The sequence below is a fragment of the Ascaphus truei genome, chromosome 5 (assembly GCF_040206685.1).
Source record: "Ascaphus truei isolate aAscTru1 chromosome 5, aAscTru1.hap1, whole genome shotgun sequence".
Classification (NCBI taxonomy): Eukaryota; Metazoa; Chordata; class Amphibia; order Anura; family Ascaphidae; genus Ascaphus; species Ascaphus truei.
In genome coordinates, this window is record NC_134487.1 from 157,182,345 (window position 1) to 157,197,634 (window position 15,290).

At 42.8% G+C, this 15,290-nt stretch overlaps 1 protein-coding gene across 2 annotated transcripts in view; it reads left to right on the forward strand.

Annotated features, from left to right (window-relative positions):
- LOC142495525 (organic cation/carnitine transporter 2-like) overlaps positions 1-15,290 on the forward strand; it is a 131,339-nt gene that overhangs the window by 18,791 nt on the left and 97,258 nt on the right. The window contains exons 2-3 of one of the 2 annotated variants that reach the window (XM_075601117.1): positions 4,394-4,497; positions 12,107-12,261. In XM_075601117.1, coding sequence (XP_075457232.1) covers positions 4,394-4,497; positions 12,107-12,261 — 259 coding nt within the window. The remainder of the gene's footprint in view (positions 1-4,393; positions 4,498-12,106; positions 12,262-15,290) is intronic. The other variant, XM_075601119.1, reaches the window with a different exon arrangement.

Sequence of the window (15,290 nt, forward strand, 5' to 3'; positions counted from 1 at the left end):
TGACTATGATGTCCTTGTTTGCTAAATTTTAATTCAAGTGTGCACCAATTTGCACCATTTCATATTCTATTTCGGGAAAAAATTATTTGTGAAGTGAAATATAGAAACAATGACGTAACAGTCAGATAATTTATAAATAATATACCTACAATCATAAAGTTACTCTAAGTGAACAGGGTTATACATTATATATAAAGACATTGCATGATCAGTTAGAGATAATATGTTATGGGTGTATGTAACAGTTACAGACCAGATTAAAATGTGAGACAGCTTTAATTTTGAAAAGATGTAGACTTTCAGAGTCTCCGGTACATTGTTTCAGTTGTGAGGTGCATGGTAATCCACAACAGTTGGCAGGAAACACTATGGAATTACTGTATAGTTTACACTGCTGGGAAAAGGGGAATACTGATCTCTGAGCAGAGCACAGAGATACTTATAGCACATTGGCAAGGTACATTAGAGAATTTACAATTGTGGATGATTAACTCCCCTAATTTAACACATCACTTTCTCCTAAATAGAGAGGTACAGTACACAGTGCTATCACAGTACGATTTGGAATCGGTGATAAAACACTAGTTGTTTGCAAAAATAAACTTTTTTGACCAAATAAACGTTTAAAAAAATAAATAAATAGAAACTGGGGGACTTTATCTGGACAAGTTGTATGCTCAGGACCCGTTACCAGAGGCTGCGCTACCAATTAAACTAATCAGTTTAGCTAATATCTGTGTATTTCAAGTGACCTTTCTTAGAGATTGTCTGGGTTTTTTTTTCCAAACTCAACAAACTTAAAAACTTTGGCAAAACTGGAGCAAAAACCCCACTATATATCTAAGAAAAACATCTCCTGCTGTCCCCAGGGACTGTTTTCTTTGATCTGTTGCCGGGAGACACTGATATCTAACCTGCAATGTGTTTGTGAATAACCATGTCCTCAATATCCTTAAAATGACTGCTGTGTTATGCAAACAATTTTCAGTAAGTGTTATGTGAAGAAGGGCCTCTTGCACGTAGACTTTCTGCTATACCTGTCTAGCCTCTTGGCTGCCAGAGGGGCATAGTTTACACGAGCTAGTATAACAGCCAGGGCCGGTGCAAGGGTATTTGGCACCCCAGGCAAACCTTCAGCCCTGTGACACTACACGCCCCCCGCCCCCCCCCCCCCCTCCTGAACTTTAAACCTTTTTTTTTTTCTTATGTTATTATAGCCCCATTCTCTCACCTCTCCTCTCTCGTCTCACCCCCTCCCACTCCTCTCACCCCTCCCACTCCTCCTCAATCTTCCTCTTCCTCCCTCACCCCCTCCTTCTCTTCCTCTCACCCTCTCCTTCTCTTCCTCTCGCCCCCTCCTTCTCTTCCTCTCACCCCCTCCTTCTTCTCTTCCTCTCACCCCCTCCTCCTCTTCCTCTCACCCTCTCCTTCTCTTCCTCTCACCCTCTCCTTCTCTTCCTCCCACCCCCTCCTTCTCTTCCTCCCACCCCTCCTTCTCTTCTTCCTCTCACCCCCTTCTATTCCTAGCTCACCCCCCTCCTCTTTCTCTCTCACCCCCCTCCTTCTCCTCTCACCTCCTCTTCCTCTCACCCCCACCACCTCCTCCTCCTCTTACTAACTCCTCCTCTTACTACCTCCTCTCACCTTCTCCTCTGGGGAAAAGGAATGAGGACCACGGGAGAGGAGCAGGGCGGCATAGGAGGACTGGCGGGGAGGAGCTGCACTGTAGCAGTGGCAGACACCGGAAGTCAGTGAAGACTTCCTGGTCGGACTGATAGGGTGCCCTCCTCCCGTCCGTCCTCTTATACTGCCCTGCTCTGCTCCTTTCGTCGTGCTCTTCTCCCACTGCCGTCGTGCTCATCCCCCGCCGCCATCCTCCTCCTCTGTCCTCTTCTCCCTCTGCCCTCTTCTCCCGCCACTGCCGTCCTCTTCTCCCATTGTCCTCCTCTGCTGCCGCCGCTGCCCCCCAAAATGTGCCACCCTAGGCGATTGCCTAAGTTGCCTAGTGGTAGCACCGGCCCGCATAACGTCATCTTTGGTAGTCTATTACTTGCAGTCACAGACCACTTACTGACATTTTTGGCATAACACAGCAGTACTATTAATGATATTGATAACATTAACTATGAAAATCACATAGGTTTTGGCTTTCCTGTTTCAGAATACAAAACGTATATATACACACACATATACGTACGTACATGTTTGCATACATAGTATACACACACAATAAGGCCGAGCTCACGTGGCGGCGTGGGCGCACAATGTGTGCACTAGGCTGCAGGAGATTGGGGACGCTATTGGGGGCGTGGCGAATGCGTCACAGAGCTGGTTCGCTCTTATTGGCTGAACCAGCTCATGTCACGCGACTGCAGCCTGAAATTTCAAATTGACTAGTCTCGGCAAAATGTAGTAGCGTTGACTCACGCAGTGCCGCGGGCACTTGAGGAACTACAATAGCAAATCAGGTAAGAGTCTCGAAAAGTGCGCACGCATGCAAGCGCACACACACAGCAACGCCCCCACCATGAGCGCAGCCTAGTGTGCAGTGATATTGTTTCATTTATTTTGTTTTTTTTTAGATAGCCATAACTTTCCCTTTTGCTTCCTGGTTAGTTACTTCATTGTCCTCCCCTCCTGTCGTTCGAGAAATATTCATTTAAAATAATGTTTGTGGGCCTCCTAGAAGTAGCCACAGTAATTAATTTACTTAAAGCAGCAGTCCAAGTTTGTTTTCCCCTTAATATGTGCATCAATACAATCCACACAATGATAAGTAATTAGCTAAGTTGCCGATCGATCCATTCTCCTGTGATCGATCTGTGAAAATTCGGTTTGGGGGGTTCACTAAATGGTTGTCAGTGCAGTAGAAGATGACCAAACATGCAAAGTTCTGTGGGGAAGATCATGTGACCAGGCAGTCACTAGATACAATTGGTGCACTGCTAGAGAGAGGGCAGGGCTCAAAAAGGGATTGCCAAAGCCTGTTTCAGAAGAGGAAGGGGATGTGACTTTGTAAATGGTTGCTATAGAAACAAAAAATACTTGTTACATTATAATACATTAAAAATGTAATTTAGAGGTTTTTTTTTTAAATGCTACAAGTATTTTCTCATAGTTCAGAACTGATTAATTAAAAAAAACAAAAAACACATGTATGATATTGCTTGGTCTGCAGCGTTAAAGCTGCTTTAGAACCTCAACCATGATCATGACAACTCTATGTATCTGTCTTTCTGTATGTCAAAGGGGTCATACAAAATAGTAGAAAATAAATGGATGGCCAAAAAGATAAAACAAATAATAGTGGAGAAAAAAGCACATAAAGATAAATCTTGTGAATCTCTGCAGGTTTCTCACCTCCGTTTGTTAAACGGTCCCAAAGAGCCCATGAGAAAACCAACATATTGTGTAGTTGTTGTGGTGTTTGTTTTTTGTACCCTTTGGAATTAAAGCAGCCCATAGGAACGCGGGTCTAGAGCTGAATCGCGTTATTTCCCACTCCTCGGAAACTTGACATTTACCTGCATGTTTGTTTTAATTTGGGGTAATCTAAATGGCCACCAGGACGGCTTCACTCCTGTCATCCCATGGGAAAACCACAAAGTTACCAGGGCATGACGTTGACATATTTCTATTTTATCAGCAACAATTAGGCCTGGGGCTCTCAGCATCACAGTCGACCTCAGCGGAAGCCCCCATATCTTTTAAAGTTAAAAAAAGGGGGAAAATACATGTTTGAAATTGTTTAAGAAGTGTTTAAAAAAAAAAAAAAATAAGTGTTAAATTGTGGATATTTTCACCTTCTTGCAAACCTAGTACATGTTGGTAAGTGAGATTGCACCGTCACGTGTAAACAGAGCATGATATACATTCGTGGTTTTCAACCTGACATCCGTTGAACCCAGATATTTTCTGGGAAGTAACCAGGGTTTTTGTGGGACACAATTGGTAACGGGAAATATTTGACACTTCAAGGCGAAATATTTTTTTTTTTATTTATCTGCATATTTTTTTTAAATTAAAAAAAATAAAATAAAAATAGTCATGCTGTATTGTTATCAATTCTATATAATAGAAAAAGAGGTTAATTTTATTAAAAAAAATATTTTAAAAAAAAATACACGAAACCCTACCACAGCAGCAGTATTTTATACACCTAACTAAATGGGCAGGCGCTCTGTGAAGTCACAATTCATTTAAAAGCGGTTTCCGCAGACTTACAGAACATTTATATGGGGTTCCACAGTTCTTAAGCTGTAGCAGACCTCTGATATACAGACTGTTTGAAATAAAATCATATTTACAGTGTATTCTGTTTTGTTATGTACATTTCAAAGACAACCATGGTACACTGCAGTCATTATTGTCATAAATATCTGTTCTTTTACAGTGGAACCTGGTCTGTGAGAATGACTGGAAAGCACCATTCCCTACCTCGTTGTTTTTTGTGGGCGTGCTTATTGGCTCCTTTATTTCAGGGCAGATGTCAGACAGGTAAAGTATATGCCACTTATATCCAACCTCCTATGCGCAGCCTCAGACAGAATTCGCTGTACGGTTTTAGTGCTTGCGTCTCAACATCCAAGTGGCATTAAACGCTCTCGCGACCAAAGGGTTAAGATCTTCCCGGTTCTACTTTGTACAGGCATACCACAGTTTAAGGACACTCGTGAGTAAGGACATATCGCCCAATAGGCAAACGGCAGCTCGCACATGCGCCTGTCAGCACGTCCTGAACAGCAATACCGGCTCCCTACCTGTACCGAAGCTGTGCGCAAGCGGGGAGACTATAGAGCCTGTTAGTAATGCGTTATTTACATCAGTTATGCACGTATATGACGATTGCAGTACAGTACATGCATCGATAAGTGGAAAAAAGGTAGTGCTTCACTTTAAGTACATTTTCGCATTACACACATGCTTTGGACCCATTGCGTACGTTAATGCGGGGTATGCCTGTATTGTGCCATTAACACTTGGGGAAGTTTTATGTAATGCCCCCTACTGTATATCTGTGATTTTCAACATTTCCTTATCAGATCACTTCAGTGTTAAGAATATACACGCGCGCACACACAGCCGTTTAAATCCCCTTTACAAAACAGGAAGTAATACCAGTAACTTCAGCCCTGTTATAGCGCAGGACTGGGTGCACGAACACGTTGCCGTGCTTAATGAATATGCCGCATCATGACTTGTATAGAGGGAGAGGCCAGTGTAACAGGGACATGGAACATAAATATGAAGCATAGCGATCCCATTGTTATTTACGTGGTTTATTAGTTAGGAGATGGGTATGTTCAGAAACATGATATCAAATATGAATACCTCATACAAATGAAACCATCAAATATGTCGGGGTCAGCCAGCCATGGCATAGATACAATATTGAAATATGCAGTTCATCTGTTTTTCTTTACCGTGCTCAATGTATATTTGTGAAACCCCCATTGGAGAGTGAGTATACTGTAGGGATATTTATGTAAAGTTGCCTACTTTTTTTTAGTGAATTTCTATTCCAGTGTAAATCAACCCCATACCAATGTCTCAGTAACGTTCTGTCCTTTAGCACGTGTCCACTGTAGCCTTTGCATTCAAGCACGAGCATTAAAGAACCATTTAACTGCTCTTTTTGTAGTACTCATAGGGTTAATCTATTTCTGCTGAGGTTGCAAAGTACAAAGTTGTGACTTTTGGACAGATAAAAAAGAGGAAATTCTTTGACTTATAGGCTATACAATTCGTTGACCAAGGCTATACAATCATAATGGTATATTAACAATTATGGAACATAGTGTACTGACCTTCTATAGCCTGATACGAATTACATCGCTAAGTTGTATATCACATTTACTGTAGTTATGTACTTTGACACAAAAAAATAAATAAAATAAAAATAGGAGCTAACTGAAATAAAACTGAGGCCATAAATCGGAAGATGGTTTGGGATTTCAGTCAGCTGATAAAGCTGTAATCGCGGTCATAGGCTTACAGGCAACATCTCCACTTATTTGTTAGGCTTCTTGTTAATTATAGCCAAATATATTCTCCAAACATCTAATGATGCTATTGTTCTACTTCAAGACATCTCTTCCAGCTCCTTCCAGTGCTGTGTTTTTTTTATATCTGATGCTCCGTTCAGGAGAAATAAGCATTTGAAATATTAAAAAGAGCAGGGCAAGATACTGACATTATAGGAGTTTAACTCATACAGGCATGTGGAGGGATTGCTGCTTTAACACTGCAAATTTATAATGCTCAGAGATTGCATTGTATGTGTAGCCGAGTCCCCCTCCTTACCTCCAGAGAAGGGGGAACTGTGCTGTTCCAGCAGAGTGTGGGGGCGGCCATATTTCTGGTTGTGCATGTGCAATGCGGCGAGGTGCGCATGTGCAGTCAGGAGTGCGGCGGCCATTTTAATTTTGGCTCCGCACACATAGCAGCGGGACTACATGTCCCAGAATCCTCCGGGGGAGGGACTGCACTCATGGGACTGTCCCAGCCAATGGTATTAGAGCTGTTGGAGAAAAAGGATATCCTCTGGGACAAGAAGCCAAAGTGCTCAGTGCTGAAGGAGGTGGAAAAACAGCAGGTAGTGTCCAGGGAGCAGTGCCTCCTGGACTAGGCCTAGACCTTGCTCCTTAGGCCCCAGCTAGGCCCTGAGCCAACGTTTAGTGTTATAGGGAAGACCCCAGATAGGGACTCTCCCCTTTAGTACCAGTGTTACACCTGTGGACGGATGGCAACACGGCGCTCTGCGAGCTGGGGCCAGGCCGCAGTACCACAGAACATTCAGGTGAGATCCTCCCATGTGTGGGTTCATTGGGTGTACACTGTGGGTACAGTTATTCCCGTTATTATATGGATGTGTTAGTATGTGTATGCAGTAAACCTTAGTTATATACCTTGTGTGGTGTATTATTCTTTACTGTGTATTGGTTCCTGTGAGGGGTTATCCCACCAACGCTGTGATCCCACATAGGTGGAGGCACTGCACTGCATGGAGAAAGAGCTCACCCCAGACTCCCAGAGGCGGAGAAAAAGAGAGCAAAAACAGTGCACTGCCAGGGAGCCAGGTGGTAAGAAAATAAAATTCTATTTATTCAGCACCACTCAGTAAACATAACCCCAGGGGGTAAGACAAAAACTCCTACGCGTTTCGGACCGTAGGTGTCCTTTATCAAGGAGTATAGGGGACTGGAAGAAGGGGACCCCTTTTATATACCCTGTAGCCACACAATCACAAATCAAAAATGGAAGAAATGGCGCCAAAACCGCTGCGCGCAGGTCTGACGTTGTGTGGTTCGACCCTGCGTGCACTGCCCCATCACCCACAGGATCGCGCATCTTCAGGGTAACCCGCGTCACGAACGATCAGGCAGGCAGGCTACATAGTAACGAGTGGGAGGTGATAGAAAGTAGTATGCGCCTCTCCGGGGAGGCCTGCGAGAGCTGATAGGACCAGGAACGGCACAACAGCCTATAGGAATCTAGGCTGACGTGCTCGTCCCCGCGGCCCGACATGCTCATCATACAATGGCCTAAAACCCACGGAGGGCTCCACCTCTCTGAACCTCCCACTCATACCTCCCACTTATACTGATCATTAAATTAACGATCGCACCCCTTTAGGATGAACCCCAATATGTAACACACACTGCTGGAAGTTGTGGGTGTGATCACACAAAACATTATCAGGGTCCCCTTAACCCAATCCCCCCCCCCCCAAAAAAAAACATATACAGTGAAAAAACACATGTCCCCCCGCCTCTCATAATACAACAATGATAAACATACTATCTATAGAGGAAAAACAAACATGATAACAACCCAAGAGAAGTTAAAAACATAAAGTGGAATATATGAATGTATACAGTTGTTCCACTATAAAACATATTTCATCAGCCTGGGGTGAATTGCAGGATAACAGGCAATGAGGAAAATATATCCTAAAGTACATCTATTACAAAAATGAATATCAACAATCACTATAGGATAGTAACTATGCAGGTAATCAAATATGAAAAAGGAGGGGAGAAGAGGGTAGGGGGTAGGGGAAAGGAGGGAAGGGAAAAGTGAGAGGTAGGAGGGTGGGGGGGGGGGAAAGAAAAGGGAGGGTGAAAAATGAACCTAAATAAGATAAAACAATAATAATATACTCAATCCAAAAAAGCTTCAAACACAGTTGGAAACTAATAGGGAACCCTCCACTTCCTCTTGAATACTCCCATATTTAAATAAAATGTACTTGGAGTAAATACTAAACCAGTTCTAGGGTCACATTTATTTGTAATCACACACCGATCCCATAATTCACAACAAAATGACCAACATTATTGCAGAGAGCGAGTCAAGGTACATTAGTAAAGGATGAAAACATGAGGAAAATCCCCCTCAAACATTACTCAGTGTCTCAAGAAATGGCTGAGATTCCATTCAATGTTAAGACCGCAAGGAGCATGGGTCTTAAGCATGAAAATCCAATAAGCCTTCCTGCGGTCCAGCAAATTGAGCCTATCTCCTCCCCTCTCATGTAAAGTCACTCTCTCAATCCCTTTAACAGTCAATCCTTTAGTGCCCCCTTCTTTACATTCCGTAAAGTGTTTCGACACCGGGTGAGAACAATCCTGTTTTTTAATGAATCTGAGGTGTTCCATAACCCTGATTTTCAGGGCTCGTGTTGTTCTCCCTACATAATTCGCTCCACAACGACATGCTAACAAATATATAACATATTGTGTGTTGCAGTTAATGAAGGATGTAATAGGGAATGACTTTGTTGAGTGGGAACCTGAGAATTGGGAAGAAGGTAGCATATATCGACATATACTACAACCTCCACATCTAAAAGATCCTTTGGTGCAGAATGTATTGGTAATTCCTACTGAAGGAGAAGGTTGTGTAGAAAGCCAATGCATCAGAAAAAACAAGTCCTGTTTGGCATAATAAAATGAGATTTAGGATAAACTCCTTCAATGTAAGCATATAGCATAACGAAGCCCTTGATAAAGGGCATTTTTGCCTGAAACTAGTTGGTGGACCCCTGCTGTGGCCTAGGGGGGACCTTTTTGTCCACTTTTTATGTAATAAATCTATTTTTTGTTGCTTAAAACCGTGAGTCTCCTTCTGTTACTTTGGGCAGTGCACTGCCTTATTTTTCTACTTGTTCCTACTGAAGGAGAAGCCACATAACTGGGGGAAACATATGAAGCAATAGTTTTGGCCTTTCTATATGCAAAACGAGGCCCTTGTTTGACACATTTTTCTAAACTATGGTCCATTCTTAGAATGTCCCAGTGTTTATATATGATTTGTTTTACTTGTCTACTACATTTATTATATTGTGTGATCATTAATGGTGTATCCTCCTGAAATATGTCCTTCTGCTTTTTGCCCTGTGAAGGGAGTAGGGTCTGTCTATCCAGTGTTCTAACTTCCTTTAATGTTTGTTGTAAATCAGGACCATAATATTCTCTCCGCTGAAAGCGCTTGGCCAACTCCTCAGACTGATGGACAAATCCCTCCTCAGTGGCGCAGTTTCTCCTCAGCCTGAGGAATTGGCCTTTGGGGATCCCCTTAATGACCACTTTGGGGTGACAGCTGTCCGCCCTAAGTAACATATTTCTAGAATTAGGTTTTCTGTAGATATCCGTTTGGATGTCTCTATTAATATCAATAAAAAGTAACAGGTCCAGATAATGTATATGGTGCCAATTGAAATTAAATGTGAATAATAAATTATTAGGATTTTGATTAATAAAATCAAAAAATGCATGCAAAGTAAGTAAGTCACCTTCCCAAATCAAAATCAAGTCATCGATGTAACGTTTTTATAAAATGTGATATGTTTTCTAAAAGGATTAGTGCTACTAAAAATAAACTGTGACTCCCACCACCCCATAAACAAACTAGCATATGAAGGTGCAAAATTTGTGCCCATGGCTGTCCCTTGCCGCTGTAATTAAAACTTGTGATCGAACAAAAAATAATTGTGAGTAAGAAATAAATCGAATCTAATATAAAAGTCGTGTGAAATAAATTATCTGGACCTTACAAAAAGTGGCGGACAGCTGCCACTCCCTGGTCGTGTTTAATAACAGAATATAACGATGTAACGTCAAGGGTGACCCACACCGATTGTGGGCCCCACTTGACACCCTTCAATTGAGTAATCAGGTCCCCAGAGTCCAGCAGAAAGGAAGTAAGGCCCCTAACATAAGGTTGCAAATATTTGTCAATGTATTTAGAGAGACATCTCCCAAAGATCCAATCGAAGAGACAATTGGTCTCCCCGGAGGGTCAACCAATGTCTTATGGACCTTTGGGAGATGGTAAAACACTGGAATCATCGGATGAGGATTCCATAAGAACACAATTTCGTCTTTGCTAAGGACATTAGTAATCTGTCCTAAATCAATAAGATCTTTAAATGCTTTTAAGAAAGTATCAGTGGGGTCATCTGGTAGCTCAGAGTAGGTTGTAGCATCCCCAAGTTGGCGGTAGGCCTCCTTGAGGTAGTTAGCCCTACTCTGGACCATCACCGCCCCACCCTTATCGGCATTTTTAATTGCAAGTAAGGAATTTTTTTGTAGTGAATGCAAAGCTTGTCTTTCCCTCTGACTTAAATTGTTCTCAACCGACTGGGAAAAAGAGAACCCCTCTGCTAACGTCCGCAGGTCTCTAATCACCAAGTTCTCAAAAGTCGTCAGGTAAGGACTCTTGGCAAATTGGGGATAGAAGATCGATCCTCTTTTGAGGCTAGATTTCCAGGTGCTAAATTCTGGGATGTCCACCCCTGAGGGTTGTTCACCCAACTCCTCCAATAATTCATTGAGATCACTAATATCCTGGAAAAAACATGCCTCTCTAAAGGTCGACTCTTGACCCCCTTCATCAACTCCATCACTCTCCCCCACCAATGGCTCAATAATAGAAGAATTTTGTTCCTCACTCGAAAGTGAAGGAACAGTATAATTATCTCTTCGATCCGCCTCAGTTGATAAATCGCGTTTCTGAAAAAAAGATTTAAGTGTTAGTTTGCGTACAAACTTGTGTACATCTATAGCCGTATTAAATAAATCAAAATCCATTGTAGGAGCATATTTCAGTCCTTTCCTTAATAGAGAGAGTTCTGGGGGGGGGGGTAGTTCATATCCTGAAATATTAATAACATTCGTAGACTCCTCAGTTATTGCTTCTTCCTCTTTGTTGGCCGTCTGTAACCCTTTACTTTATTATTCATTCAGTGTTGATTACCCATGGAGGAGTACCTTTATTAGCACGGGAAAGTCTCCGATGAGGGTTCATCATGGTGCTTACCTGCATCCTTGATTGTTTCCTTCAGGAGATTGGTGCTTTGTTCACTCACATATCACACTTTACTGCTATACCCACTCCCTCATACACTCTGTCCTCTAGTCCTGGTACATCATTATGGACATTTGCGCATGATGTCCCACCATCTCTGGAACACCCAATTCTCCATATACCCCTCCCAGAGGCGGAGGCTTAGGCCTCCTGTGAGCAAACAGGTATAGCAGCATGCGTAGTTGCTGTGTAGTTCCCTTAGGCATAGGAAAAGGGGGCTACTTATGTCTTTATTTATATAGCGCCTAAGTGTACTCAACGCTTCACAAAGAATACTGTACAGGGAATTATAATAATACTTTAAGCGCAGCAAAATCAGACAATAGGGAAGGAAATCCCTGCCCGAAGAGCTTACAATCTAAGAGATACTATAGACTACAAAAATCACACACCCCTGCCAGGAACGTTAGTGCTAGGAAGAATTGTTCTTTGAGCAACACAAAATCTAAACATTAGATCAGCGCTAGCCGGGACTTAGCCTAAGTGGGCAGACACCAGGAGAGTCAATTTACATATTGATTAAGGACCCACCAAAATCTAAAATATATAACTACGCGAAGAAGAACAATGAGCAGAGCCGTCTAGATTTATAATTTCAGCATAGGATTATATGTGCTTTTAAAAAGTATAATTCGGTCTCCCTTCACTATCCTGCCTTTAACAACTCAAGCAGGCAATACATTATGTAGGACTTTCTATACTGTGACTCATGTTGTCCCTTTTCCTTCTGTGACAGGTTCGGCAGGAAGAAAGTCTTGTTTGCTACCATGGCTGTGCAGACTGGCTTCAGCCTAATCCAGGTCTTCTCCACGAGCTGGGAGATGTTCACTGTCTTGTTCCTCATAGTTGGAATGGGACAGATCTCCAATTACGTGGCAGCTTTCATACTTGGTAAGAGTACTATTTAATACTGGGGTTCTGACCGTCCTTTATCGTCCATTACCTTTATGGGACTTCCATCATTTTGGGGTAATTCAGAAGCCGGTAAATTAGCTTCGCATTTCATAACAAAACAAAACGTTTGACCAATGAGTGTTTGAGGCCGCATTATTTTATCTTTTGCATAACTGGTGCACTTGATATTCTGGTTTGCATGCAATCCCATTTGCCTTATTTTAGGCTTCTCATGCAGACATGCTCGTCAGTTAGCATTACTATCAAGTATATCTTTTGCTGAAGGGCTTTGTCACTATTTTCTTGAAGCTATGATATTTAAGGCCATGTTATTAACATCCTTTATCAGGATAGTACATACTGTTGTGACTGTTGAGAGAAAGATATTTGAAGAATGTTGCATACGTGTAGTTTTTTTTTGCTGTGGGCTGTTTTGTGTTTCGTTGATGCAATGTGAAACAAGTTGCTGGCTCATGAAAATAACTGAAACTAGAACTTAAGACATTTACACAAGTGGCATTATTGAAGGTTATGTCTTTCAAATGTTATGGTTTATCCTCAAAATATGACATCGTAAAAATGCCTTACCGCAGGGGTTCGCAAAGTGTGGCCCCTGAAAGCTTTACAAATTAATTTCAGTTAGCTCTTTCATGTAGCACATTCATTTTCCACTACTAAAAGGGTACAGGTCTAGTATCTTAGAAATATTTTATACGCACATAAAAATATTTTGCTGAACAGAGCCAGGTGTAAATAAGGCTCTTCCAAAGAATTCTTAATATTAAAGTGGTCTGCCATATGGAGATGTGTGAATTCCTTCCTTACCAGCTCCTGTTTTAAATGTCCACCTATAGCCGATGAGTGGAAACCCCATAATATTATTTATTCCTTGCCAGTGTCCTCTCACTGTTGCCTTGCAGTACATGGGTATCTCCGTCCTTCTATTGTGTGTGGTTTATTACTGTATGTTGACTTATTATTATTAATAATAATATTGTTTATTTGTAAAGCGCCAACATATTCTGCAGTACAGTACTGTAGGGGTACAGAGTGACATCAATTGCATAAACAGAATGACATACAAATAAGGACAAACAAGCGCAAACAGATACAGAATGTAATGGGGGCCCTACAGTAGTTGTGAGCATTTACAATCTAGGGGGAAGAATGGCCAATGTTGAAACAAAAGATAAAGTGGCTGCTCATTGCAGGATGGAGTATGTCTCAGTATGGAGTATGGTCCAACTGCACAGTCTGTCCCATTAAGGTTGGGGGGTGTTGATGTTAGTGGGGGGTAGCTAGCATGGAGTTTGGTCTAGCCGCACACAGCTGGTACCAATAATGTTGGAACCGGACGAGGGGAGGATGTTGAGGGTACAGTATGCCAAATTTCTGATGGAAGTTTCCGTATGACCCTATATCCATGTAATGAATAACCCCTCATGTTGCCAACTGACCCTAAACCTTAATTGATTGACAATACTGTTACGATAATAAAATGTCAACATTAACTTTTTAGTATTTTTCATAATCACACTATCACTATTTCAGTATATTGCAAACTTGAATAGTTACCATACTTTCCTATTGACCCGTGAGAGATGAGAAACATATTCTGTTAATAATCCCCAAAACTCTACTATAGATGGCTGAAGTTCTGTCAAAGCTCCCGCATCACGTAGGTCAATAGGAAGCCGCACCAGATGACATCACAGCTTCTTATTGGCCCGCAGGGAGCTTTGAAAAGTGGCCATTACCAATTGGCCCGCAATGCCAGCTAGCTGAGCCAGAGTAACTACCCCGCTCCCTCTACGGAGGTAAGTATCTCTGGAAGAAGGGAGTACCCAGTGCTGAAATTAATAGGGTTCAGCTCCAGAGATCCCCTGCTTCAATCCTGTACAGGCATACCCCGCATTAACGTACGCAATGGACCCAGAGCATTTATGTAAAGCGAAAATGTACTTAAAGTGAATCACTACCTTTTCCCCACTTATCGATGCATGTACTGTACTGCAATCGTCATATACGTGCATAACCGATGTAAATAACGCATGTGTAACAGGCTCTATAGTCTCCCCGCTTGCGCACAGCTTCGGTACAGGTAGGGAGCTGGTATAGCTGTTCAGGACATGCTGATAGGCGCATGCGCGAGCTGCCGTTTGCCTATTGGGCGATATGTCCTTACTTGTGAGTGTACTTAAAGTGAGTGTCCTTAAACTGGGGTATGCCTGTTGTCACGATCGTGCTCGCCTCAAACCGGGACCGGGGCGTTGGGCTGAGGTGGGGATATGAAAACACCGACCTTAGACCACGAAGCTGGTTCAGGGTTGTGCAGTCCATAGTCAAACATAGCCAGGTCAGGATTGGAGAATGCAGGATAATCAGGAGACAAGCTGGAGTCAGGGCAGGCAGCATAGGAGCGATGGTCACAGTCACGAGCTCAGGTCATCATCAAGCTATCTTGGATGAAGCTGCATCAGCATAGTAGGCAAGAACTGGAGCGGAGCTGCTTCAGCGTAGAAAACAGGAACTTGGATCGGAGCCGCTTCAGCGTAGGGGACAGGAACTTGGAGCGAAGCGTAGGAAACGGCCCCTGTAAGGAGGACAGGGGTAGGACAGCACGAAGGCCTCTGCAAGGGAAATATGCAGCAGGCCACAGGAACTAGAAGCTTAGCACTGGGGGATCCAGCACTTTAGCACAGGAACCAGGCCTCTGCAAGGGTGATATGCAGCAGGCCACTGGAACAAGGAATGGCTAAGGGAGAACAGGGCGAAGGCACAAGGAGGCCAAGCAGGCCAAAACAGAGACGTCTGTGGCAAGCACAGTTACTTGCAGTAAGAATTGCAAAGTCTATGTCCAGCAACTTCCTGAGGGCAGGGCAGTATCTAAATAGCACAGGAGGCCAATCAGGCCAGAGCTGTACAGGAGGCAGCAAGAGGCAGGTGATTGCAGAAGCAGGTAAAAGTTTGTCTGGAACCTGCAAAGCTCCGGAAGGATGGGTTCCAGCCAACCCAGGAGCGGATTC